Below are 27,771 nucleotides of genomic sequence, written 5' to 3'. Positions count from 1 at the left end.
TGTGTAACGTGGCTCAGTGCAAAGGAAGGGTGACAACGTACCATGACCCAGCGCGTGGGACGTGTAGCTCGTGCTGGGGCGGGGGCCGAGCCTCCCGGTTGCCTCTGGCCCCTGAGCGGGCGGTGCCGCGGGCGCTGCTCTCCCTGGGGAGGGAGCCGGGGTGCAGTGCAGCCGCGGGCAGGAGCAGCAGCACCACGACCTGGCCTCCCCGTCCTTCACAAGGACGACGTTGTGGAGTCCACCACCTCACGGCCGTTGCGCACTGTGGGCACGTACTGCGAGGCCGAGCCTGGCCAGGAAGGAAGCAGTCGGGCAGGCTGGGGTCCGGCAGCAGCACCCCCCCCACGGCATCCCACTGGGGTGGGCGATGGGTGCCCAGGATGCTCCGTCCCCCAGGGCTGGGGTCGAGGGTGCCCAGGGCAGCTGTGCCCCCCCTGGGTTGGTGACAGGGGCCGGGGGCAGCTGCATCCCCCGGGGCTGGGGTGGAGGGTGCCCAGGGTGGCCGTGTCCCCCCAGGGTGAGGACAGGCCCCCGGGAGTGGTCCCCCCCAGCAGACCATGCTGCAGCCTTGGGGCTCACAGCCACGTGAGGCAGGGGGAGATGGGGGATTGGGACAGAGCCAAGGCTGAGCCATAGGGGACACAGCAGCCTCTATTGCCCTGTTCCCAGCTGTGCCCTACCCTGCACCCCTGTTTCCTTCAGGGGCCCGTGCTGGGCTGCCCCCAGCTCCCTGCCAGGAAGGGGGTGCTGCCCCCCAGCCCTTCCCCAGCCCCCCTGCACTCACCGTGGGACTGGCTAAAGCTGGCGGCTGCCACGCTGAACCGAGCGGTGCCCACGCGGTGGCTGGCCACGTTCTTCTGGGGTTGGAAGAGTATGATGTGGAGCTTGGGGGTGAAGAGGCAGCCAAGGACCACGGTGCCGCTGAGGCTCACTGAGATGCACATGGTGGTGGTCTGGACCTGGAGACAGCGGTGGGCATCAGGTGCTGCTGCCGCCAGCCCTCTGCCCCGAGTGGGGCAGGATGAAGCCCTCGCTGTGGCACCAGCCACCTCCCACCGGGCAGAGGCTGCTGCCTGCACCCCGCAGGCACATCCCACCCTGCACCGGGTCCCTCCGTCAGGGTGGACCTGCTGGAGACCCATGGGCAGAGGATGGGCACTGCCCTGATGGGGACACGCTGCTCCTGCAAGGGGGGCGCACCCTGAGCAGCACCCCACCCAGCCTCACCAACACCCCTCATCCCAGTGCCTGCTCCCACCAGGGGATACAGGTCCTCTCCAGAAGCCCCCGACCGCAGCCACCCCCACACAGTCCTCCAGAGCCGGCAGGGCACCTTGCTGGGGGGTTGAGGTGGTGCAGGGTGCACCCCACGCTCCTCCATCCCCTGCACTGCTCGGCTTCCCAGGGACCAGGCGGGCCCTGGGGTTGGCATTCATGCGCTGGGGCTGAAGGGTGGCAATCACTCCTCTGCAGTCAGGTCAGAGGGGGTCTCTGGAGGTCTCAGGGGCATTTCCCATCCTCACCCTAGCAAACAGTCTGCCAAGGGCAGTCCTTCTCCCCAGGACTCGTTACCCCCTCAGCCACACTTCACCCGGTAACGAACGCCCCAATGCAGAGGTGACCATCACCAGGTCCATGGCCGAAGACCCTTGCCCAGGCCCACGCATCTCCTAGCCACAAACCCTGCGGGGCCCAAGTCACCAGGACCGCTCCGATCAAGCCCTTTTAGAGTTTTCGGGGCATTTCCGTGTCTTGAAGGCATAGACCGTGCAGAGGACCATCAAGAGGACATTGTAGGTGAGCGAAACGAGCATGTTGGAATCACAGTTGTTGCACTTGAGGGTGACGATGTACCTCTTGTCAGGCTCCGTCTCCTTGCCTGTGCCGGGGGTCTCCACCAGCAGCCAGATGATGACGATGATCAGCTGGCAAGAGATAAGGGCCATGCAGATGACCACCTGTGACGTGGGGCTTATGAACCGGGGGCGCTGGACCCCCTCCTTCACCCCGCTGAAGATCCTGGCGATGCGATTCGTCTTGGTCAAGAGGGCCGAATAGCAGACGGCGAAGGACGTGCCCAGCCCCAGACGCCGGAGCGTGCACACCTCGGTGGAAGGCTTTGCGATGAAGATGAAGGTCATGCTGTAGCACGTGAGGACCCCGGTCAGGAGAATGTAGCAGAGCTCCCGGCCTGAGGCCTTCACGATGGGGGTGTCATCATTGTTCTTCACGAAGACTCCAGAAACAAAGAGGGTGGAGATAAAACCCAGGCAAGAGATAGTGACGGGACCAATGGCCCAGGCGTCTTTCCAGCGGATACACTCTTGGGGCAACTCGTAGCAGCCATTCAGGGTCTCATTGGGCCAGTAACCGAGACCGCAGTCCATGCAGGTGAACTCATCCAGCAAGTACTCGTAGGGCTGGCAGGGGATGCAGATCCAGCAGCATATGTCTCCGGGCTGCATGCTCTTTCTCTCATTCTTCTTGCAGGGGTCGCTGCACTGGGACACGGGGATGGAGGTCTCAGCCCAGGGGATGAGGCTGCTGTTGAGGATGAGCCCCTCAGCCCAGTAGCCCACCTTCTGATACCGATACCGCCCGTCCATGTGGTGATAGCTGAAGATGTTGTAGCGCCCGATGCCATCACCGTAGCGGTCAAATCGAACGACACTCTTGGTGCCTGCTGGCCTGAACGGAGCTGGAGGGAGAAGAAAGGGAGATGGTGACTGCCATGGGGCAGGAGAGTGCTCGCTCCCGGCGTGGAGGCAGGGCCCCTTCAAAGGGTCACATCCCACCATGGTCACAGGCAAATGTCCAACCTGTTCCCTGCCTTCACTCTCATAATTGCTGCCTATGCACACGTTAGGAGCAGGAAAGCAATGGTTGAGAACTATCATCTCCCCACATGCCTAAATGCTCGGCAGCCCCAGCCAGCTCTGCAGGGACAGAGCGGGATTTTTCAGCCTCCATGGCTCTCAGTGACACCTGGGTAGCTGGGCTCAGCCCAAGTCACAGAGCACAGCCACACTTCTAATTCATCCCCAACTATGTAGGTCCCTGATCAAGGTTCTCCCTCCACTTTAATCCCTGAAATGTGAATAAATCATGGCGCTTCCAAGTGAGGTCTCCAAGGCCTGACGTTCCCGGAGGGGCCCCTGTGGGGCCGGTCCCACCCAGCTCTAGCAGGATGGAGTTGGTCACCAGCTTCTCCACACTGGGGACAGAAGGCCTAGATTGCCTCCCAAGGGTGATGGTGAGCTGTTGGCATCTTGGGACAACCACAGCCCATAGCACACGGGTCCCCAGGTGTGGGCAGGATGGAGGAACCGGAGGGCTTTGGGTCAAATACGGGTCTCCTTCCTCCTCCCCGTCCCTCCACCCATCCCTTTCCAGTTAGGCAGCCAACCCTTGTCTCCATCTCTGGACTCACCATCAAAATTAACATTGAGCATAAAGTCCTTGTAGAACCTCTTGCCATTGACGGCTTTCACGGCGTCGCAGAGCTTGGTGGCGTTGGGGCACAGCGCCTGGTGCATGTTGTGGAGAGAGCGGGCCATGGCATAGACCGCATTGACCACAAACGTGATCTTGGACTCTGGCTCAAACTTGCCTGTCTTTGAGGGAGTACCGGCTACAGTCCTGCGTGTGGAAGCTGCACTTGAACTTCTGCTCCCAAAACTCCCGAAAGCAGGGATTTCGGCTGTTATTGTAGGGGTTGAGGTTACGGAAGTAGGCAGCAAACTCCTTAATGGGGTAGGCTGCCAGCTCGATGGTGATTGCTCCCTCCGCCACTGCTTCACTGCCAGCCACCACGCTCTCCAGGGCTCCCCACCCATCACTGGCCACCCACATGAAGGACACGTTGGCTCTCTGGGCAGCTGCCAGCAGCTCCCGGACGGGGGGGAGCGAGGAGCCCCCCAAGCATGGCCACCTCTGCCCCACCGCCCCGGCAGGGCAGCCCCAGGGGGCGCAGGGTCCTTCTCACCCCTTGCCTCCCTCCCTTCCTTCCGCAGGATGGCGGGGAGACTCCCCGACCACCCTAGGCGGGCCTGGGAGGAGGAGGACAGAGCTGCCCCAGCTCCCAGCTCCAGGCCAAAGCCCAGTGAGATGTGTAAGCTTGAGCCGCTGCAGGCAGGTGAGTGTGTGGGCGCTGCAGGCAGGGGGCTGCCCACCCTGCTCTGCCCTGTCCCAGGCTCCCATCCCCCAGGCGGGCTGGCATCGGGGCTCCCACGGCACATTGGCCAGGGAGCCAGCCCTCTCATGGCATCCCGGGACAGGGACTCTCCCTGCCCCGCAGTGCCAGCGTGTCCCTCACCTGGGCACGCCAGGGCCCCCTCCCCGTGCTGCCCTCCAGCATCGCACCTTTGCCCCTGGGGCACTGTCCTGGTTTCAGCTGGGATAGAGTTAATTTTCTTCTTGGTAGCTGGTATGGGGCTGTGTTTTGGGTTTAGGATGAGAACAATGTCGAGGATACACTGACGTTTTGTTCTTGCTAAGTAGTTGCTAAGTGGCGCTCACAGTGGTAAAGGACTTTTCAACTGCCCATGCTCTGCCGGGTGCACGAGAAGCTGGGAGGGGGCACAGCCAGGACAGCTGACCCAGACTGGCCAAGGGGCTATTCCATACCATGTGACGTCATGCTCAGTATATATATACTGGGGGAGCTAGCCGGGGGAGGGGGCAACGATCGCTGCTTGGGGGACATTGGGCGTGATGGCGTTTGTCTTCCCAAGTAACCGTTACGCGTGATGGAGCCCTGCTTTCCTGGAGATGACTGAACACCTGCCTGCTGATGGGAAGGAGTGAATGAATTCCTTGTTTTGTTTTGTTTGCGTGCACGGTTTTTGCTTTGCCTATTTAACTGTTCTAATTTATTTTACTTCAATTATTAAACTGTTCTTATCTCAACCCACGAGTTTCCTCCCTTTTACCCTTCTGATTCTCTCCCCCATCCCACTGGTGGGGAGTGAGTGAGCGGCTGCGTGGTGCTTAGTTGCTGGCTGGGGTTAAACCACGACAGTCCTTTTTGGCGCCCAACGTGGGGCTCGAAGGGTTTGAGATAATAACAGATTAACTAGAGTGTATTAAGGAATTTCATTCTGTTAACAGTTATTGGTTGTAATATTGATTCATCCGTTCTCGGTACTAGTGTACCTGATCTGCACCATGCTCTTGTTTTTGCTGTGCTTTGCCATAATGAGTGATGTGTTGCCTGGAAGACTGGTTATTAAAACACTGGCCTTGAGTGCTATCTGGTATTTGGGTTCTGTAGTGAAGCCATTACTGTACTTCGGGTACCACCTCATGGAGACAATTAGCAATTATACCTTCTCTTCTGAGAGTTTTTTTATGGAGGAAATACAGGATGGCACCTTTGTTACTTTCTTCTATGATGTTTTCTCCTTCATTACAACAATTTTTCATTATCTTGAGCATCCTTGGGTAGTTAAGATATATCCGTTGATAGTTCTTGGGAATTTTGTTTCAGTTTTATCTAAGGTTAATAAGCAGCTTAAGAATATCATCCAGAGATCTCCTCCAAGGCTGGATAGTTATGAGTGGCAGGGTGTGTGGGAGAGTATGGGCAAGTACCTAGGACAATGGGCACCTCCAGTGTTTTGGAACTTCACCCCTGAACAAGTGCAGAATCCTGAAAAACTAGTAAAGTATTTGGAAAATGTATGTTGTCACCCTGGCAACTCCAGAGAGACACAGATCACTGCAACGTGCTGGGGCCTGGCCCACGCCTACCGAGCCCTATTCAACACTATTCAGTACCCTCAAGGGAAAGAGAAGGTCTCTGGATTGGATGACAAAATGACGGCCCCCATGGCTGTGCCGGCCCCTGCCACAGGCACTGCGGCTGTGCCAGCCCCTGCGCCGGCCCCCGTGGCTGTGCCAGCCCCCACGATAGGCACTGCGGCTGGGCCAGAGAACCAATCCGTGCCAGTATCACTTGCCCCTATACAGAAGAAAAAATACACAAGGAAATCAGCTCGTTTAGTAAGGGCTGATGATGAGCCAGGGCCATCGAGAGAACAGGAGGAGGAAGAGGCGGAACCCATAAATGAGATGGTAACCACCCGATCCCTCTCCCTGAGTGAGCTGCGAGATATGCGAAAAGATTTCGGTCGTCGTCCAGGTGAGCACATCATCACCTGGCTGCTCCGATGCTGGGATAATGGAGCCAGTAGCCTGGAATTAGAGGGTAGGGAAGCCAAGCAGCTGGGATCCCTTTCTAGAGAAGGAGGCATTGACAAAGCAATTGGAAAAGGGGCAAAAGCCCTCAGCCTCTGGAGGCGACTCCTGTCAGGTGTGAAGGAAAGATATCCCTTCAAGGAAGATGTTATATGTCACCCAGGCAAGTGGACCACCATGGAGAGAGGTATCCAGTACCTGAGGGAATTAGCTGTGCTGGAAGTGATTTATAATGACCTGGATAATGAGCAGTTATCCAAAGATCCAGACGAAGTCCAATGCACACGACCCATGTGGCGGAAGTTTGTACGGAGCGCACCATCATCACATGCAAACTCATTGGCAATAATGACCTGGAAAGATGAAGAGGGACCAACAGTGGATGAAATGGCTGGCCAGCTCCGACAATACGAAGAAAGTCTCTCTTCCTCCCTACAGGCCTGCGTATCGGCTGTGGAAAAACTGTCCCAGAAGGTCCAGCAACTCAAAGAGGATATATCCTACTCCTCACCTGTACGAAGCAGTATCTCAGCCATTAGGAGTAAGCGTCCCTCTGTTCAAGAGAGAAGATACAGCGGATACACACCACGGGGCACCCTGTGGTTTTATCTGCGTGACCACGGAGAGGACATGAGGAAGTGGGATGGAGAATCTACCTCGACCCTAGAGGCACGGGTACGTGAGTTGCAAGGAAAAACAACTACAAAAGGTGGTTCTCCCAGGAGAGTTGCGGCTCCAGTTTCCAGCGAGCAGTTCCTCAGACAGGGTAGAAGGGCTGATTCTGTTTCCAATCCTAATAAAGGGACTTTTGACTCGCATTTACAAGAAGTGAGTAACGAGTGCTATGACCAGGACTAGAGGGGCCCTGCCTCCAGCCAGGTGGAGGAGAGGGACAATCGGGTGTACTGGACTGTGTGGATTCGATGGCCTGGCACATCAGCCCCACAGGAGTATAAGGCTTTAGTAGACACCGGTGCACAGTGTACCCTCATGCCATCAAGCTGTAAAGGGGCAGAACCCATCTGTATTTCTGGAGTGACAGGGGGATCCCAAGAGCTGACTGTATTGGAGGCTGAAGTGAGCCTGACTGGGAATGAGTGGCAGAAGCACCCCATTGTGACTGGCCCAGAGGCTCCGTGCATCCTTGGTATAGACTACCTCAGGAGAGGGTATTTCAAGGACCCAAAAGGGTACCGGTGGGCTTTTGGCATAGCCGCATTGGAGACAGAGGAAATTAAACAGCTGTCTACCCTGCCCGGTCTTTCGGAGGACCCTTCTGTTGTGGGGTTGCTGAGGGTCAAAGAACAACAGGTACCAACTGCTACCACAACAGTGCACCGGCGGCAATATCGCACCAACAGAGACTCCCTGATTCCCATCCATAAGCTGATTCGTCAGCTGGAGAGCCAAGGAGTGATTAGCAAGACTCACTCACCCTTTAACAGTCCCATATGGCCAGTGCGGAAGTCTAATGGAGAGTGGAGACTAACAGTAGACTATCGGGGCCTGAATGAAGTCACGCCACCACTGAGCGCTGCCGTACCAGACATGTTAGAACTTCAATATGAATTGGAGTCAAAGGCAGCCAAGTGGTATGCCACCATTGACATCGCTAATGCATTTTTCTCAATCCCTTTGGCAGCAGAGTGCAGGCCACAGTTTGCTTTCACTTGGAGGGGGGTCCAGTACACCTGGAATCGACTGCCCCAGGGGTGGAAACACAGCCCCACCATTTGCCATGGACTGATCCAGACTGCATTGGAACAGGGTGGGGCTCCGGAACACCTGCAGCACATTGATGACATCATTGTGTGGGGCAACACAGCAGCAGAAGTTTTTGAGAAAGGGAAGAAAATAGTCCAAATTCTTCTGGAAGCTGGCTTTGCTATAAAACAAAGTAAGGTCAAGGGACCTGCACAGGAGATCCAGTTTTTAGGAATAAAATGGCAAGATGGGCGTCGTCAGATCCCAATGGATGTAATCAACAAAATCACAGCCATGTCCCCACCAACCAGCAAAAAGGAAGCACAAGCTTTCTTGGGCGTTGTGGGTTTTTGGAGAATGCATATTCCACATTACAGTCTCATAGTAAGCCTTCTCTATCAAGTGACCCGCAAGAAGAACGATTTCAAATGGGGCCCTGAGCAACGACAAGCCTTTGAACAAATTAAACGGGAGATAGTTCATGCAGTTGCCCTTGGGCCAGTCCGGGCAGGACAAGATATTAAAAATGTGCTCTACACTGCAGCTGGGGAGAACGGCCCTACCTGGAGCCTCTGGCAGAAAGCACCGGGGGAGACTCGAGGTCGACCCCTGGGGTTCTGGAGTCGGGGATACAGAGGATCTGAGGCCCACTATACTCCAACTGAAAAAGAGATATTGGCAGCATATGAAGGAGTTCGAGCTGCTTCAGAAGTGGTTGGTACTGAAGCACAGCTCCTCCTGGCACCCCGACTGCCGGTGCTGGGCTGGATGTTCAAAGGGAGAGTCCCTTCTACCCATCATGCAACTGATGCTACGTGGAGTAAGTGGGTTGCACTCATTACACAACGGGCTCGAATAGGAAACCCCAGTCGCCCAGGAATCTTGGAAGTGATCATGGACTGGCCAGAAGGCAAAGATTTCGGAATATCGCCAGAGGAGGAGGTGATGCGTGCTGAGGAGGCCCCACCGTATAATAAACTATCAGAAAATGAGAAGCAATATGCCCTGTTCACTGATGGGTCCTGTCGTCTTGTGGGGAAGCATTGCAGGTGGAAAGCTGCTGTATGGAGTCCTGTACGACAGGTGGCGGAAACTGCTGAAGGAGAAGGTGAATCGAGTCAGTTTGCAGAGGTGAAAGCCATCCAGCTGGCTTTAGATATTGCTGAACGAGAAAAGTGGCCAATGCTCTATCTCTATACTGACTCATGGATGGTCGCAAATGCTCTTATGGGGGTGGCTGCGGCAATGGAAGCAGAGTAACTGGCAGCGCAGAGGCAAACCCATCTGGGCTGCCACATTGTGGCAAGATATTGCTGGCCGGGTAGAGAACCTGGTTGTAAAAGTACGCCACGTAGATGCTCATGTACCCAAGAGTCGGGCCACTGAAGAACATCAAAACAATCAGCAGGTGGATCAGGCTGCTAAGATTGAAGTGGCTCAGGTGGATCTGGACTGGCAGCATAAGGGTGAATTATTTCTAGCTCGGTGGGCCCATGACATCTCAGGCCATCAAGGAAGAGATGCAACATATAGATGGGCTCGCGATCGAGGGGTGGACTTAACCATGGACACTGTTGCACAGGTTATCCATGAATGCGAAACATGCGCTGCAATCAAGCGAGCCAAGCGGTTCAAGCCCCTCTGGCATGGAGGATGATGGCTGAAATACAAATATGGGGAGGCCTGGCAGATTGATTATATCACACTCCCACAAACCCGCCAAGGCAAGCGCCATGTGCTTACAATGGTGGAAGCAACCACTGGATGGCTGGAAACATATCCTGTGCCCCATGCCACTGCCCGGAACACTATCCTGGGTCTTGAAAAGCAAGTCCTATGGCGACATGGCACCCCAGAAAGAATTGAGTCAGATAACGGAACTCATTTCCGAAACAACCTCATAGACACCTGGGCCAAAGAGTATGGAATTGAGTGGGTATATCACATCCCCTATCACGCACCAGCCTCTGGGAAAATAGAACGATATAATGGACTGTTAAAGACTACACTGAGAGCAATGGGTGGTGGGACATTTAAACATTGGGATACACATTTAGCAAAGGCCACCTGGGTAGTCAACACCAGGGGATCTGCCAATCGAGCTGGCCCTGCCCAATCAAAACTTATACGTACTGTAGAGGGGGATAAAGTCCCTGTAGTGCACATAAAAAATACGATGGGAAAGAGAGTCTGGGTTAATCCCACCTTAGGCAAAGGTAAACGCATTCGTGGGATTGCTTTTGCTCAAGGACCTGGGTGCACTTGGTGGGTGATGCGGGAAGATGGGGAGGTCCGATGTGTACCTCAAGGAGATTTGATTTTGGGTGAAAATAGCCAATGAACTGAATTATATAATGTTTGTTGCTGTATAATACTGTATGTCATCACTTCTGTGATTACTATATGACATATCAACAGTATATAGCAAGAATCGCCCAAACTAATGGAGAATGAGCTCTGAGGAAACCAAGCAAAGCGCAGAGATGGTAGAACTAGACCTGGCTTCAGCATGCTACAATCCAACACCACGCGCTACCTCTCCTGCCCAGAAAGACTGTTATGACAGATGAATCCCAGAGTCATAAACTAAATGAACTCAACAAATGTTCTAGAGGGAATGATACTCGTGTATTGTATCAAAGGAAAGGAAGGGGGTGGTCTTTAATGAGGATATGTTGGATAATGTGGGACCTGGGCATGACGTAAATGTTATGGAATAAGGGGTGGATACTGTCCTGGTTTCAGCTGGGATAGAGTTAATTTTCTTCTTGGTAGCTGGTATGGGGCTGTGTTTTGGGTTTAGGATGAGAACAATGTCGAGGATACACTGACGTTTTGTTCTTGCTAAGTAGTTGCTAAGTGGCTCTCACAGTGGTAAAGGACTTTTCAACTGCCCATGCTCTGCCGGGTGCACGAGAAGCTGGGAGGGGGCACAGCCAGGACAGCTGACCCAGACTGGCCAAGGGGCTATTCCATACCATGTGACGTCATGCTCAGTATATATATACTGGGGGAGCTAGCCGGGGGAGGGGGCAACGATCGCTGCTTGGGGGACATTGGGCGTGATGGCGTTTGTCTTCCCAAGTAACCGTTACGCGTGATGGAGCCCTGCTTTCCTGGAGATGACTGAACACCTGCCTGCCGATGGGAAGGAGTGAATGAATTCCTTGTTCTGTTTTGTTTGCGTGCACGGTTTTTGCTTTGCCTATTTAACTGTTCTAATTTATTTTACTTCAATTATTAAACTGTTCTTATCTCAACCCACGAGTTTCCTCCCTTTTACCCTTCTGATTCTCTCCCCCATCCCACTGGTGGGGAGTGAGCGAGCGGCTGCGTGGTGCTTAGTTGCTGGCTGGGGTTAAACCACGACAGGCACACAGGGGACACCAGCATCCCAGCCTTGAGCCAGGGCTGGTGACATCACCGGGAGCTGGGCAGAGGGCTTGAGTGTTCCCCCCTGCCTGCCCCCCAGCCCTGCCTGCTCTCTCTCTGCCAGATTCATGCCACTCTGCCTTGGCTCTGCCCAGGGAGGAAGCGTATACCCTGGGCATCATCCGAGCCTTCCTCCGGAGCAGACCAAAGGTAACCTTGGCCAGTTCTACGAGGCGGCGCCCCTGTCTCCTGGCCGATCTTTCTGACCCCATCCCGTGCTCACAAGGTGCTGGGGGCTGTGCTGGCCACCCCGCAGCTCTCTCTCTCCCCCCTGACACTGTCTGTCCATCTGTCCCCTCCCCGGCTGGCAGCAAGAGGACCAGAAGCTGCAGTTTCTGGCCTCCGTCCACACCATCTGCAGCACTACCAGAGTGGACTCCACCATGTGGGACATGCTTTACTTCTGCCAGCTGGAGGTGGCGGAGACCATTGAGGTGAGGGGACAGCCAGCCAGGCTGAGGCAGGGGCAGCGTGCAGTGGCATGGCCCTGGGGGCAGGAGAGGGCTCGGCCAGGCAGCGGGGTGTGGATGAGCACTGCTCCGGGTCTCCGTCCTTGTAGATGCTCCAACGCCACCTGGGTGGCCCGGCTGGAGCCCAGGCTTGGACCCGATGACATTTGCAGGTCTCTCGGCCAGCCTGTGGCTCTGTAATGGGCACAGCCCTTCCCACCACAGGGCTTGGGACCGCTGGGTGCTGGGTGGGGAGGGGGTGCCAAGATGGGGGCACCTGGGCTCTGCCAGCCCCGCAGGCTCTTGCTGGCCAAGGGAGACTGCCCATCCCGATCCGTCCCACCCTGCTGTGCTCCACAGGTGCTGCTGCAAGAGGAGCCCGCTGACCACCTGGACACTGCGGTGCGGCAGCAAGCCATGCTGGCCATCAGCTCCATGAGGTAGCTGCCCCAGCCCCCAGCTTGGCCTTCCCGGTGCTGGGCAATCCCAGGTCGGGGGCTTCCCCAGCCCTGGGTCCACGAGGGAGGCAGACAGCAGGGCAGGGGGTGCCACAGGGTTTTCCCCCCAAAGGCGAGTGTCAGCGTCATGGGGGGGTTGAGATGTCCCCTGCAGTGTGGGGATCAGCCCAGGTCTCCAACCCCGGGGTCTGCTTCCTCCTTGCTGGATCTGAAGAGCAATTCTCTGTCCCCACAGCCAAGCGGGGCTGCTTCTGCAGGAGAAGAGCAGCAGCCTCCTCCAAATCTGCTTCTGCAGCATCTTCCACCTGCCTCCGCAGGACAGCCAGGGACCCACGGCTTTCCTCTACTCCCAGGTACGCCACAGGGTGAAACACAGGGACCTCCCCCACCCCGAGGCCCCTTCCTGGGCACCGCAGGGCCACAGACACCCCCCCCCACCCCCACCCCGAGGCTTCCAGGGCTGCCCCCAAGACTCTGTCCGCCTCACAGACCCTGGCTGCGATGGACAGCATGCTGCAGGCACTGGTACGCAGCGCCGGCCCTCTCGGCATCCTGGAGCTGCAGAAGATCTTGCAGGTCGGGCCTTGGCACAGGGTCGCCACGGGCAGTGACCCCCGGGTTGAGCAGTGCCCCCTGCCCAGTGCCTGGTGCAAGGAGGGGGGCAGGGAACATCCCTCCTTCCCTGCCGTGCCCCTCACCCAGCCCCCTGCCTCCTGGCTGCTGCCAGAGACCCTTCTCCTCCTGCCCCAGCCCGCCTCACCCCTGCAGCCTTGCCCACTGCCCATCCTGCCCAACACTCCCTCCCAGATGGACCTGCCTGCCTGGCAAGGGGAGCCCAGCCCTGGGGCTTTCCCCTTCCAGCTTCACCACAGGCCATATCCCAGAGCCCGCACTGCAGGTCCCCAGGCAGGTGGTCATCCCAAAGCCTTGGGGTCCTCGGGTGGGGGGCGCAGGCACTTTTTTAGGTGGGAGTGAGTGGAAAGCAGCAGACGCAGCAGCAGGAGTGCGATGCGGCGACCTGCCTGGCCGCAGCAAGTTGCCGCGAGGGGCAAGAAGGACACGTGCCCCATCCCGGGCACTGCCCCGGCGCAAGCCTGACTGGGCTGGGCTGTGCCATGCCACCTCCCTGGCACATCAGCAGCTTTTCTCCTCCCAGCTCCTGCTGTCCTTCACCAACTCCCAGCTGGCAGCAGTGCAGGAGAGGGCCATGGCACGGATTGCCAGGCTAGCCAAGTTCATCACCACCTGCCCCCTGCTGCAGGTACGGAGCTCCTGGCCTGGGCAGCCCCAGTCCCCCATCCCCGTGCCCCTGAGCCCCAGCACCTCCCGGGGAAGCTGGGCACCCAGTCAGCAGGAGGTCAGGAGCAGGAGTCTTTGCCCTGCCCCTGTCCTGTCCATGCTCTCTCCCAGGGCAGAGCAGGGCTGCCACGGGCACAGGCAGGAACCTGCGTCTGGCAGCGCTGCCCTGCTCTGGGCTGCTGCCTGGCTGCTCTGGGAGCAGCTGGGGCTCACCTTGTGCCCATGCTGCCTCTCTTCCCCCAGCTCTGCCCCTGCTTTGCACAAGCCACAGTCAGACATCAGTGCTCCAAGACACATCGGTTTGCGATGCTGGGGAAGCTGGTGGGGCACCTCACCCTCTGCTGCACCTGCAAGGACCAGGGGACCCGCCACGAGGCTGCAGAAGCTCTCTATCACCTGCACACCTTCGTCCTGCAGCAGAGAAGTAAGAGAAGCTGTGTCGGGCTGGGTGCCCCGAGGCATGGGCAGCCAGGGGCCGCTCTCCTTGGCAAGAGAAAGCTTGATCCAACCCGCCGGCCCGAAAAGCCATTTCCCCTCACCCCTGCTCACACTAGCCCTGGACCCTCCCTGGTTTCTGCTCCCCAGACCTGTCTGGGTGCCCTCTTTCTTTGCCAGTGACTTTTCAGCCTGATGCTCTCAGACTGCACCTCCAGCTCTGCACCCTCGCTCTGAGAACCCTGGTTTTGCTCCTCCCCAGGCAGGTGGCCCTGGCTGCATGACACAGGGCAGCTGCAGGAGGCCTGGCAAGTGAAGCAGCCCTGGCAGCTTTCACAAAACGGCTGTGCCAGCGAAATCTTCTTGGTAAGAAGTGCCTTCGGCCCCTGGCCAGGGGGGTCGCCATGAGTGAAGGGACACCCAATGCATGGGGATGATGGGAGCTCGTGCTGTTTCTGAGCAGGGGCTAGGCAAAGGCCCCCAGCGAGCTCCAGTTCCCCACGGGACCCTGACCCCCACTGTCGGTCTCCTCCCCAGCGCACCCTGACTCTGCGTCTCACTCTCACTCCACAGCTGAGATGCTCTGGGTGACGCTCTGGGTGACAAATCTTCCCTCCTCTCCTTCATCTCACAGATGTTCACGAAATACCTCCGACCCTCCGACCAGGCAGACATCATCCTCATGGCCATCGAGAGCTTCAGAGACCCAAGCATCTACAGCATCAGTGTGGCTGCCCACATGGTGGACATCCTTGTGGCAGACCCTGCCTTCCAGGCAGGGCAGGTGAGGAGCCCGTGGGTGGCATGGCCGATGCTCCAGCCCAGCAGGGGACCTTTCCTCCCCCGGCTCTGCGCCTGGCCAGCACTGATGCTGTCTCAAGCCGGCGTACTGCAACGGGAACGGAAGCACCTCCCAGTGGGAGCTGGGTAAACGGCCACGCTTGCCCTGCTGACATCCCCACTCCCACCCATGTCTGCCCTCCAGGTGCTGAACGTCATGTGGGCCATCTACAGAAGCCTGCCCTCCATCAAGGCGCTGGTAGCCCTCAACAGCTTGGACAGGGCCCTGCTGGTGCTGATGGGCAAACATCCCAGCGAAGTGGTGGCCAGCCTGCTGCAGTGCTCCCCAACGTGCACCCCGTACGGGGCCCACCATTCTTTGGGGCTCCTCTCACACTGGGAGGGGGGCCCCAAGACCCTCCTGAGGGACTTCAGCCCAGCCATCCTCCGGGGTGTCCCCGCTGACAGAGCCCTGGTTTCCCGCAGTGTCGCCATGGCCATGTGGAAGACGATGCTGTCCGAGCCCCAGGCTGCAAAGAAGGTGCTGCAGGAGCTGCTCAGCATGCTGATGAACCAGTCGCTGCGCAAGACCTCCACCTCCCCTAAGGATCACCCGCGCATCCGCTCCCTGGCTGTGAGTTGCTGACCTCCGGGGCTGCTCTCAGCTGTGCGGGGCCGCTGCTCCCCTTCCCTGCCCACCCCAAGCCTTGACCTCCCCAGGGGCGCAGGGACATCTTGGTGTTTGGGTGTCTTCTGCAGGCAGCCAGGACGATAGGCGAGATCCTCCTGCAGCCCACCTGCCTGCAGCAGGTAGAGGCGATTTTCCCCCAGTTTTTCCTGGTGCTGCTTTTCCAAGTGTCATTCACCACAGAGCTGACGCTGCAGGAGGTGCACATCTTCTGGAAGGAGCACCAACAGGATCTGCTCACTCCCATCAGGTGCTGCATCCCTGCCCTCTCATCCTTGCCAGCCACCTGGAGCCAAGCCAGGGCTCCCAGTGGGAGCTGAGCATTTCTTCTTGAGCAGGTCTGCGGTGCAGTCCATGAGAATGCTGCTCTGCAGCATGGGCTTTGAGAGCCAGGTGCTGGCCATTGAGGCGCAGGGTGGCTGGGACACCCTGCTCAGCGCCCAGACCCACCTCATGGGAGTGCGGATTGTGGCCAGGTGAGAGCCCCTTCTCCCTGCTCCTCGGGGACTGGGCACCCCATGCCACCCCCTCCCTTGGGGCTGATGGCAGCAGGGTCCCCGTTGCTCAGAGAAAGTGCTGCAGAGTGGTGATGTCCAGACTGGTGCGAACCCCAAAGAGATGTGCCTGCCTGTCTCAGGCCTGACCGTGCCTCCTTCCCCCTGCCAGGGAGATGATGAAGACCCCAAGACCCCTGCGCTCCACCATCTTCTGCCATCTGGCAGAGCTCCTCAGTGTGGAGGACCCCACCTGGGAGATGATCGCCATGGTCTTCCTCGTCGAGGTGAGCCTCGAGGTGGCACTGCTCCAAACTGCCTCCAACGCTCGGCTCGCCCATGCCCACCGCTGTGGGGGGAGCTGGGGCGGTGGGTGGGCTCCGGTTGGTACCATGGAGGAGCAGGCGAGCAACCAGGGCGGTGTGGTGTGGGGCACGGGGGCTCTCCGCAATCCCCGCCGCCTCCGTCCGGGTTTGGTCTTGCCCCAGCCTCCTTGCCCTGAGCTGATGGTTGGAGCCAGCACCACACCAGCTTCCGCTGCACGTGTTTCAGATGCTGGGCTGCACTGACCTCGGTGAAGAGCTGGACCGTGCCCTGGAAATCTTCCCCATGTATCTGCGGAGCCAATGCTTGGGGATGCCCAGCCTGGTGCTCAGGGGCATCCTCAGGCTCACCGAGAGGCCCGACACGGTGAGTAGGGGACAGCCGGGAGAGCAGCCCAGGCTGGAGCAGTGGGTAATGCGGCGGCTTAGGCTTTTCTGGGCATCGGGAGCTGTGCCGGCTGCAGCCAGCTGTCCTGCCTCCCTGGCCCTCTGCCCCATGGCTGTGCCATGCAAGGAGAGAGGCAGCAGTGCCAAGGGGACCGGGCTCCCTCTGCCAGCATGTCCGGGCAGGGATGCTGGCAGCAGAGCGACCAGCCTGAGCGTGGGGTCTGCAGAGCCTGAGCGGGGGGTGCTGAGCCCCAGGGTGAAACGCAGTGGCTGTGGTGGGGGCTGCTGGCAGCTTGGGCAGCTTTGCAGGCAGTGCTGGTCGCCCACCAGCCTGCCCAAGGGGTCTGGTGGAGAAGGAGGCAGCCGAGGGCTGGCAAGGAGCCAGCGCTGCCTGTCCTCCCCCTCTGCGCCCTGGTCTTGCCATGGCCATGCCGGTAAGCCCTGTCTGCTGGGACCTTGCCCTCATAACCCACGCTGCCTGCTGAGAAGCCAGCGGGGAGGCCAGTGTTGGCGGAGAGGGTTTTCACCCCTGCGATTTGTCGCTGCTTTACAAAAAGGAGGTGGCGTGTCTCACACAGGCAAAGAGAACCCTTGTCCTGCTGCCGCACATCGTGGAGCAGCTGCAGGATGCTGACAGCGATGCCAGCGCCCTGGCCCTGTCCGTGCTCAGCAACGTGCTCCAGCTGCTGGAGGGGAAGGTGCTCAGCCTCACCGCCCTGGCACTAGCTGGCAAGCTCCAGCCACTCTTCAACAACGTAAGGCTGGGGGACAGCTCCATGCCCCCTTCACCCGACACCTCCCATCACGCCTCCCACTGCAGCCCCGTGCTCTGCAGGGGGACGCTTGGCCCCACAGCCCCCAGACCCCATCGCTGCCCTCGGTGGCTCCGTGCTGCGTCCCAAGCCCCCGGCATGGACTCACCCTAGCTCGGCCTCCCTTCCACGGTGGGGACGGTGGTGGCAGGAGGGCAGCAGGTGTGCTGAGCCCCACCAATGCGCACCCTGCCCTGGCAGCATCCCCCAGCCCTCCGCAGGGTCTCCCTCTCCGGACCCCAGCCCCGGGGACCCCAGCCCCCCTGAGCAGACCTTCTGCATGCCGCAGCTCGCTCCCTTTTGGAGCGGGGTTGCCTGCCACTGGTTTGGGGACATCCATCTCCGTGTCAGCCCCTTGCACGCCATGGGCTTGGGGCTGAGGTCCTCCTCCCCTCCTCCCCCAGGAGTCAGGCACCGTGCGGGAGCTCTCCATCCGTCTCTTCCAAACCACGATGGGGCTCGTGGTGGGTGCCGAAAAGAAGAGGATGAAGAAGGAGGTGTGGGACAGCGTACTGCCGCTGCTCTTTCACCTGCACGACCAGGACAAGAGTGTGGCTAAGGTGGGATCCCAACCTGACCAGTCCTTTGGGCAGGGCACTGGACCCTTCAAATGTGTGTCACCATGAGGTTTAGCTTGCTGAGTGCCTAGGACCAGGCAGGGCCCACCTCCCTGCCCACTGCTGTCTTTTTCCTCCTGCTACCTGGATGGATGGGGAGGTGGGTCCCTTTCCCACCCAGCTCCCTCCACACAGCCCCTGGCATTGGTCCCTGCAGCCTCAGAGACTGGGTTATGGCTCCGCAGCATGCTGGGGCCAAAAGCTTGAAGCCCCAACAGGCTTCCAGCCAGAAAGGGTGGCTGCACTTATCTTCAGCACCCCGGGGTGCTGAACCTGGTGGCAGCATCAGTCCCCCGCTGCTGTGTCTTCCCTGCACGGGCAGGGACAGGCTCCGAGCCCTGCCAAGAGGGGGGACACAGGGTCCTGTGACCCGAGTGGCGGTGGTGGCATCTCTCTGCTGCTCACCAGGCCTCCCTTGAAGCCCTCCGCAGCGCTGGCCAGTTCCTGAAGTGGAGGCAGCTGGCGCAGCTGGCCAAGATCGCGCAGGCATGGAGGATGAGCGAGTGCCTGGTAAGCACAGCCCCAGTGCCCCCGGGATCCGACCTGGACGAACCCTGCCCCATGCCCAGTGCGGGGGACAGAGGGCTGTGCCCCTCTAGCAGCACGGAGCCTCCCGGAGCAGGCTCTGCTCCCAGCTGTCCTCTCCCCTGGGGTCCCAAAGGGGACCCTGCCACCAGGATGGCACCCCAGCATCCCTGGGGAGCCCTCTGCTCCCTCTGAACCCCGATGCCACATGGCAGGAAGCTGGGAATGTCATGCTGGGGGGAAGGAGGGTAGCCCTGGGTGGGGGGACGGGCCAACTGGGGGGCAGCTCTGTGCCAAGCCTGCGCCCTTCTCCTCTCTCCAGCTGGCCAGGAAGAGGAGGAAGGCCAAGGACTACCTGCGCCAGAGCCAGCCTTACCTGCGGAGCCCGCAGGAGCCCCTGCGGCAGGAGGCTGTCAGGTTCATCGGTGAGCCATGAGCTCCGGGGTCCCTTCCTCTCTCAGGGTCCCTGTGTCCCGGGGCAGGACCTGTGGGGCACCCCTTCACCCCCTCTCACCCCTGCCTGCGCAGGTGGGGCTGGAAACAGGCCCATCCATCCTCTCCCCGATGCTGCACCCCGGGGTCAGCCCTCCCCAGGGAGCTGTGCAGCCAGGCGGGCTGGGTGGTGGGGTCCCCGATGGGCAAGCGGGGTTCCTGACAGGCAGCAGGGTCCCCGACACGCTGCATCCCCCCAGGGCTCATGGGACGGCAGGCGGATATGCGTGAGGAGATGGCGTACATCAGAGAGGGTGAGTGAGGGCAGCGGGGAGGAGGCAGGACCCCAGCACGGAGCTCCCCCACCCTGGGCGAGGGGGGCTCTGCTCCCAGCGGGTCTGTGGGGAGGGGGCTGTTTCTGGAGGGGGCTATTCCTGACCAGCAGCCTCCAGCCGAGCCACTTGCCCCCTGGCTCCCTCCTGGCCCTGCGAATCACGGGCTGCAACGTGCCCTGCCTGGAGGGGACAGAGGGCTGTCACCTCACCTCTGCTGCTTTGCCCCTGCAGTCCTTCGAGGTGCAAAGAAAGATGCCAGCCCCATGGTCTCCTCCCTGGCGACTCAGACAGACCTCATCCTGCGATGAGGAAGGCTGAAGTCGGGGTTTAACCTACAACAGCTGAGCTTACAGCTGCCGAGGGCGTGGATGAGGTGCCACTCGGCCCCCAGCGAGGACTCTGAGCCCTGCCAAGAGGGGGGACACAGGGTCCTGTGACCCGAGTGGTGGTGGTGGCATCTCTCTGCTGCTCACCAGGCCTCCCTTGAAGCCCTCCGCAGCACTGGCTAGTTCCTGAAGTGGAGGCAGCTGGCGCAGCTGGCCGAGATCACCCAAATGCGGTTTTGTCTTGACATTGCCGCTGTAGCGCCTCCAGCGTCGCGCTTTGAGTAAACCCTCTTCTCCACAGTTTTGAGGAAAACAACCTCGTGCGCCTGCGCAGGGACAAAAGGCGCGAAAAGTGCAGAGGCGGGGGCAGCACGTCCGTGGCGAACCGCACATACACATTTGTGGTCTCCGCATGCGTGAGGCCCCCTATATAAGGAGCACACGTGCCCCGCAGCGGGGGCGGCGGCGCGCGCGACCACTCCTTCCATGCCTGCACCCTCAGGGCCCCCCCCCCCTTCGGTCCCCGACGACGCCTGAGGCCACCGAAGACCCAGCCAAAGATCATCGGACTCGAAGGGGTGGTGATAAAGCCCTCCTCCTCTTTCTCTCTCTCTCTCTCCCCTATTCTTTTCCTCTCCTCCCTTGCCCTCCCTCCTCCCTCCATTCTCTTCTCCCCTCAAATAAAAGTGAAAGGTTGTACGACATCTGACCGATTCCAGCATCTTAATCTCGTCCTTGGGATCGTATCGAAACCTCCCCCGACATTGGATCGGGACATTTAATTGGCGTCACGGACAGGATCCCTTGAGACGAGAGTGTCATACAACCTTATGGTGTGCTGAGCAATTGCGTGTGAACGAGAAGTACAAATAAGTACGAAGCGAGTGCGGAGTTCCAATCCGCGGTTCTGCTCTCCTGTGAGGGAAGCAGCTGGAGACGAACAAAGCGCAAGGAAGGAGTGGGTGTTGAGACCTTTGCACTGAAACTCATGTCTTAGTTTGTGATTTGGCCTCCTGAGGGAGTATAGGGGAAAGCTGAATTTTATGTTGTGACCCCCTCAGGATGATATCCCCTTTGTAGGCTCTCCTGTGCCTCATAGTAGTTTATGGTCTGGCCTCCTGGGGGAGTATGGGGGAAGCTTGAATTTTACGGTGTGACCCCCTCAGGACGATATCCCCTTTGTAAGCTCGTCTTTGTCTTGTAGTAGTGTACGGTTTGGTCCCCTGAGGGAGTACAGGGGAAGCTTGAATTTTACGGGGTGATCCCCTCAGGACGGTATCCCCTTTGTAGGCTCTTTTCTGTCTTGTAGCAGTGTACGGTTTGGCCTCCTGGGAGCATATAGGGGGAACTTGGATACTGAAGCGTGACCCTCTCGGGACGACACCCCCCCTTTGTAGGAACTTTTTGGTATTCATTTGTGTTTTGGCCTCCTGGGAGTGCACAGGGGAAACTTAGTTTTTCTAAGGTTTGACCCTCCCGGGACGAACTCCCCTTTGTAGGACACGGCCGCCCAAAAGGCAGGCGATTTTTCTGAAGAGATGGAGAAATTATATGAGTTTTTAGAAACATACCGCTCTCGCCCCTCACCCCCGGGACGAGATTGGGCACGGGACCACTGGTTCCAACTGCAAAGTGTTATGGACCGAATAGCAGTCTTGCATAAAGAAGCTAGAGTGAAGAAGGGGAAAGGGAAAGCCATCGTTTGTGCTGTGTTAGGAGCGCGTCTGGCAGTGGCGGTGGAGGACAAGAAACGAGCGCCCTGCCAATCGGAGGCTGTGGCTGCTTTCTTGCAAGCGGCGATAGCGCCGCTGCGAGAGCAATTACTAGAGACCAAACGGGCGCTAGAGGAGGAGAAGTGCCAAAATATGATTTTGAAGGAGGAGCTGAGGGTTCAGCTCCTGAGGGAGGCAGACGCCCCCGCTGAGGCGGAGGTAATGCTGGAGGAGAAAGGGGTACGCCAAATTTATCCCCAGAAAGATTTAAAGCGATTAAGAGAGACTGTGGATAAACCCCCCCCATATGTGCCCGCTGGTAAAGACAGAATACATATATGAGGACGACAAGAATTGTGGCAGAAGGGACTGCAAAAGGGTGTGCCCCGAGACCTAACGGATGGGCTCCCCACCAAAAAGTTAGAGCTCCTGGTGCGGAGGTGGTCTGGGCAAGGACCCCCTCCCAAACCGAACCCGCCTTCCGCCCCAGCATTGGACAGGGAGGAGGGGTTCAAGGGGGACGAAAGGGCGGTGGGAAACTAAAACCTCCGCCCCCTCAGGGTGAGGGGGGAGGCGGGGGGTGGATGTTCATTAGACAACTCACCTGCAACGATAAAGGGGACCTCCTCATTACCGTTGCAGTAGGGCCGAGGAAGAGGCCCATGATCTTTTTAATTGATACGGGGGCCCAAATTACAGCAATAAAACAGAGCGAGACAGAACGGTGCGGCATTTCAACCCCTTCTAAGCACCTGATAGTATCAAATGCCCTAGGGAAAACCCAATCTGTGCCCATGACCCCGGTAACCTTACGGCTACCAGGAGATGAGAGTCCGGTGAACACCATGGCGGCTGTAGGACCTTTTCAAATGAATCTCCTGGGAATAGATGTTTTAAAAGGGAAACAGTGGCGGGACACCCAGGGGAACTCGTGGTCCTTCGGTGTTCCCCAGGTCAGAAGATTAGCCAGGAGCCCTTAGTGCAGAAATGCGCCTGCTGCAAGCAGCGCCTCCCCTTCCTCCTTCCCGGTTGACCAATGTGAAACCCTACCCGCTACCCTTGGGAGCAAGGGAAGGCATCATCCCTGTACTAGAGGACCTGAAACGGCAAGGAGTCATACAATTCCCGTACAATCCCCTTTTAACTCTCCTGTGTGGCCTGTTAGAAAACCCAGTGGTAAATGGAGATGAACCGTAGATTACCGGCGCCTCAACAGCAATACCGGCCCTTTAACAGCCGCCGTGCCAAATATTGCCGAATTAATTGCAACCATTCAGGAGCAAGCCCATCCAGTGATGGCAACCATTGATGTCAAAGACATGTTTTTTATGGTCCCGCTGCAGCCTGGGGACCAGGAGCGCTTTGCCTTCACGTGGGAGGGACAACAATATACGTTCACTCGACTGCCCCAAGGATATAAACACTCCCCTACGTTGGCCCACCATGCACTGGCACAAGAACTTGAAACTATCCCCATACAAGCAGGAGTCAAAATTTATCAGTATATAGATGATGTGCTTATAGGAGGGACCCAGGTAGAGGACGTTGAAAAAACGCAGCGTGATATTGTCACCCACCTGGAACGGATAGGATTGACAATCCCACCCAAAAAGGTCCAAACCCCTTCCAGTGAGGTAAAATTTTTAGGAATCTGGTGGAGGGGGGGGATGGCTTGTATTCCCCCGGATACCCTATCCTCATTAGACTCCCTCAAAATGCCCGAATCCAAAAAAGACTTGCAACACGCTCTAGGGCTGCTTGTATTTTGGAGAAAACGTATTCCTGACTTTTTGATTATTGCTAGACCACTATACGACCTACTAAGGAAAAAGGCTCAGTGGGAGTGGACCCCAATCCACGAGGAAGCCTTGTAGCTACTAACTTTTGAGGCAAACGCCCATCAAGCCCTAGGGCCCGTTCACCCCGCCGATCCGGTTCAGATCGAATGGGGATTTGCCCGTACCGGGCTCTCCATCCACCTGTGGCAAAAGGGACCCGAAGGGCCCACCCGGCCCATCGGATTCTACTCGCGCAGCTTCAAGGATGCCGAAAAGCGATACACTACTTGGGAGAAGGGGTTGTTTGTAGTTAGCCTAGCTTTACGGGAGGCCGAACGAACTATTCGGCAACAGCCGATAGTTCTTCGGAGCCCATTTAAGGTGACTAAAGCAGTCTTGGCAGGGACCCCACCCCCCGACGGGGTGGCTCAGCGAGCGTCCGTAAGGAAATGGCATGCTCAGATAGAACACTATTGTGAGGTCTTCTCCGTTACGGAAGGGGCCGCTAAAATGCTAACCATACAAGACGAGGCAGACTTAAATAGGGAAAACCCTCCACTTGCCCCCGTGGTCAAAGTAGCTCCCCCGTTTTCAGAGCAGGGCCCAAACGCATGGTTCACTGACGCCTCCTCGAAGCGGGAAGGGAAGGTTTGGAAATATCGGGCTGTAGCCCTTCAAGTAGCAACTAAGGAGAAAATAATTACAGAGGGAGAAGGCAGTGCACAGGTAGGAGAGCTGGTCGCAGCGTGGAGCGTTTTTCAACGCGAAAGCCAGACCACCTCCCCTGTGCACATTTATACAGACTCCTATGCAGTAGTCAAGGGCTGCACGGAGTGGCTCCCGTTTTGGGAGCAGAATGGCTGGGAAGTCAACAGACTACCAATCTGGCAGAAGGAGAAGTGGCAAGATATTCTCGAAATTGCAAAACGGGGGACATTTGCGGTGGCGTGGGTAGCTTCCCGCCAACAAACCGATACCCCGGCGGGCTGGTGGAATGCAGAGGCGGACGAGTTGGCCCGACTAGCCCCGCTATAGAGCACCCAAGTGCAGGAGAACTGGGAACACCTACTAGAGTGCCTACATGTAGAGCGGAGGCACTCAGGGATCAATGATTTGTACCGGGAAGCACAAGCTCGGGGATGGCCAGTCACCAGGGAGGAGTGCAAGACTTGCATATCCTCTTGTGAACAATGCCGTGTCCGTTTGGACAGACACCCCCTGGAAAACGAGCCCCTGCACCTCAGGGAAGGGAAAGGTTTGTGGGAGTCCTGGCAGATCGACTATATCGGGCCCTTCCAAAAGTCCGCAGGGAAACGTTACGTATTGAATGTAGGGGTTGAGATAGTCTCCGGACTTGTACGAGCCCGGGCTTGTGCGAAAGCAACTGGGGAAAATACTGTAAGGGCCCTCAAAGAATGGTTCGGGACCTTCCCTAAACCACAGACCATCCAGTCAGACAACGGCACGCACTTCACCGCCAAAATAGTCCAAGCATGGGCGGCTCGGGAAGGGATTTCGTGGATGTTCCACACTCCGTATTATCCACAGGCAAACGGGATTGTGGAACGGACCAACGGGCTGCTTAAGCGCTTTTTAAAACCACACCAACCGGGATGGGCCGAGCGGGTGGGGGAGGCAGTGACCAATGTCAATAATCGCTGGGGTACAAACGGGTGCCCGAAAATTGCGGCGTTTTGTCCGCAAGCCCCAACCATGGTACCTGTCTCTCGAAACCCCAGCTCCCCCAGTGCACCATTTTACTCTCCTGGCCAGCCGGTTCTGGTTGAGCTTCCCACTGTGGGAGCTGTGCCTCTCATATTAGATACCCCCCTAAGCAAACATACATGGAAAGCAAAAGATACCAGGGGGAGAACCCACAAAATCCACACCAAATGGATTATTCCCTCCTTCTAGCCCAAGGAGCGAGTTTTGTTCCTGTTTCTGTTTTTAAGGGCGGCGATATGACCACGACGCACCTGCTACTTTGGATCATTTTAACTCAGGGACACCTCCATGAAAGTGACCACTCCCTCTACCTTCCCCTCCTCCATACAATCCCTTCGAGAACAACGAGTTCGTGTTATTAGCGAAAGCCGTGAGTCAAACTTTCAATCTGAGCCACTGTTGGGTTTGCGGCGGACCCCTAGGGCTATCAAGTTGGCCGTGGACATCCGCACCCCTCACCCCAGACCAAATTGTAAGCAAATACAGCGAAGCCGCAGGCGATCCGTGGGATGACAGTGGGACCTGGCCAATTCAGTTTCCAGCTAAGGGGCAATATTGTTTGAATCGCACCCAGAAAGGAGGGGTCGAAGTGGGAGAAAGCAAATGTCAATGGACTCTCACACGTAAGCCCCTCAACAAGGAAAGGGACCTGTGGGTGTGGCTTAATGACACAGGGTGTAACCAGGGGTTTAAGGGATATTGGTCAAGCAAAAATGAAACCTTGATTCTCCGGCATTACAAACAAACTTGTAAATGGAGGGGTACTTATGGGGCTTGGTATTGTACCGGCCGAATAAGGGATGGGGCAACCACCTTTTTCAGCCCTCTGGGTGACAAAGACACAACTTATTTTCAGTTTCCACCGGGGAAAGACGGGCCATTTGCTCAGGGAAATAAAGCCAAAAAGGGGCATTATTGGATTTGTGGGAATACGGCATATAAATTCTTACCCGCGGGGTGGTCGGGAGTTTGTTATATAGGGATCATAAGGCCCCTATTTTTCCTCCTGCCAGAAACTGGTGGACCCCAACTAGGCGTAAAGGTGTATGATAACCTCGGGGATAGAAGTATTGCCCGTAAGACGCGATCTACCAAGGTAAATTTAGGTGGGACACAAAAATGGGGAAATGACGAATGGCCCCCCGAGCGAATAATTGAACATTATGGGCCAGCAACCTGGAATCCTAACGAGCCCATTGCAGGGGCAAGAGAACCAATCTATAATCTAAATCGAATAATCGGACTACAAGCGGCACTCGAAATTATCACCAACAAAACCGCTGACGCCACAGACCTATTAACTGGACAATCTCAACAAATGCGCACGGCAATCCTTCCACACTGTATGGTTTTAGATTATTTATTGGCTGAGGAGGGACGGGTGTGTGGAAAATTAAATCTCTCTAACTGCTGCCTAGAAATAGATGTGGTGGGAGAAGTAGTTCTCCAATTGACCCAAGATATCAGGAAAATAGCCCAAGTCCCTGTTCAAACGTGGAGTGGTTGGAACGGCGATTTGTGGTCCTGGTTACCAGGGGCACCATGGGTCAAACAATTAATATTGTGTTTGCCATGTGCAACTGCCACCTTACTGTTCCTACCCTGCCTAATTCCATGTTTTATTCAATTAATTCGACATGTTGTGTCAAATATGCAATTTGTTCCTAGCGCTCCACCTGATGGTGTAACAAAAATCCATACCATCCATCAGCCACAACCAATCTCAGTACCAATCATTTAAACCCGTTCCCAATTCCTCCTGAAGGAAGAAATTGCATATTGCCAGTTATTGTTAACCCCATTTCTAATGTTGACCCTTCAAAGCTAAAGAATTGTTAAAGTCGTTCGAGAATGAGCTTGCATTGAGCAATACCCCAGTTAATCCATGTTAAGGCATTCCTTCACCCGAAACAATCTTGTTCCCTTCTTCCTTCCCACAATTTTCCTTCACCCTTATCCCCAACTCCCTCAACTCCCCGTTTTCTTCCTTTCTCCCTTTTTTTCCCTCTCTCTTTCTCTCTCCCTTATGCCACCAAGCTGCAATGTCGAGCCACGGGCTGCTGTAAAGGACCGATAGAAAAATGCGGTTTTGTCTCGACATTGCCGCTGTAGCGCCATCCAGCGTCGCGCCTCGAAAAGACCCTCTTCTCCACAGTTCTGAGGAAAACCACCTCGTGCGCCTGCGCAGGGACAAAAGGCGCGAAAAGAGCCGAGGCGGGGGCAGCACGTCCGTGGCGAACCGCACGTACACACTTGTGGTCTGCGCATGCGTGAGGCCCCCTATATAAGGAGCGCGCGTGCCCCCGAGCGGGGGCGGCGCGCGAGATCGCTCCTTTCATTCTTGTACCCTCGGGGGGCCCCCCGCCCCCTCGCTTCGGTCCCCGACGACGCCTGAGGCCACCGAAGACCCAGCCGAAGATCATCAGACTCGAAGGAGTGGTGATAAACTCCTCCTTCTCTTTCTGTCTCTCTCCCCTATTCTTTTCCTCTCCTCCCTCCTCCCTCCATTCTCTTCTCCCCTCAAATAAAAGTGAAAGTTTGTACGACACCTCACGGATTCCAGCGTCTTAATCTTCTCCTTGGGATCCTAGCGATACCTCCCCCGACATTGGATCGGGACACACCCCCTCCCTTGGGGCTGATGGCAGCAGGGTCCCCGTTGCTCAGAGAAAGTGCTGCAGACTGGTGATGTCCAGACTGGTGCGAACCCCAAAGAGATGTGCCTGCCTGTCTCAGGCCTGACCGTGCCTCCTTCCCCCTGCCAGGGAGATGATGAAGACCCCAAGACCCCTGCGCTCCACCATCTTCTGCCATCTGGCAGAGCTCCTCAGTGTGGAGGACCCCACCTGGGAGATGATCGCC

At 57.4% G+C, this 27,771-nt stretch overlaps 1 protein-coding gene across 1 annotated transcript; it reads right to left on the bottom strand.

The window, feature by feature from the left end:
- Positions 1-215: 215 nt before the first annotated feature.
- Positions 216-11,719, bottom strand: LOC309594846 (metabotropic glutamate receptor 2-like; the record flags this gene model as incomplete). Its single annotated transcript, XM_082321250.1, is given in 7 exon segments — positions 216-289; positions 785-1,222; positions 1,592-1,670; positions 1,722-2,698; positions 3,431-3,617; positions 3,619-3,888; positions 11,702-11,719. Coding segments are annotated over 7 exon segments (2,043 nt in total).
- Between the last annotated feature and the right edge of the window lie 16,052 nt (positions 11,720-27,771).

This window comes from Platalea leucorodia (genome assembly GCF_965183815.1).
Source record: "Platalea leucorodia genome assembly, chromosome: 9".
NCBI lineage: Eukaryota > Metazoa > Chordata > Aves > Pelecaniformes > Threskiornithidae > Platalea > Platalea leucorodia.
Note: the sequence above shows the minus strand (reverse complement) of the source record. Positions and strands in the feature narration are given on the sequence as shown.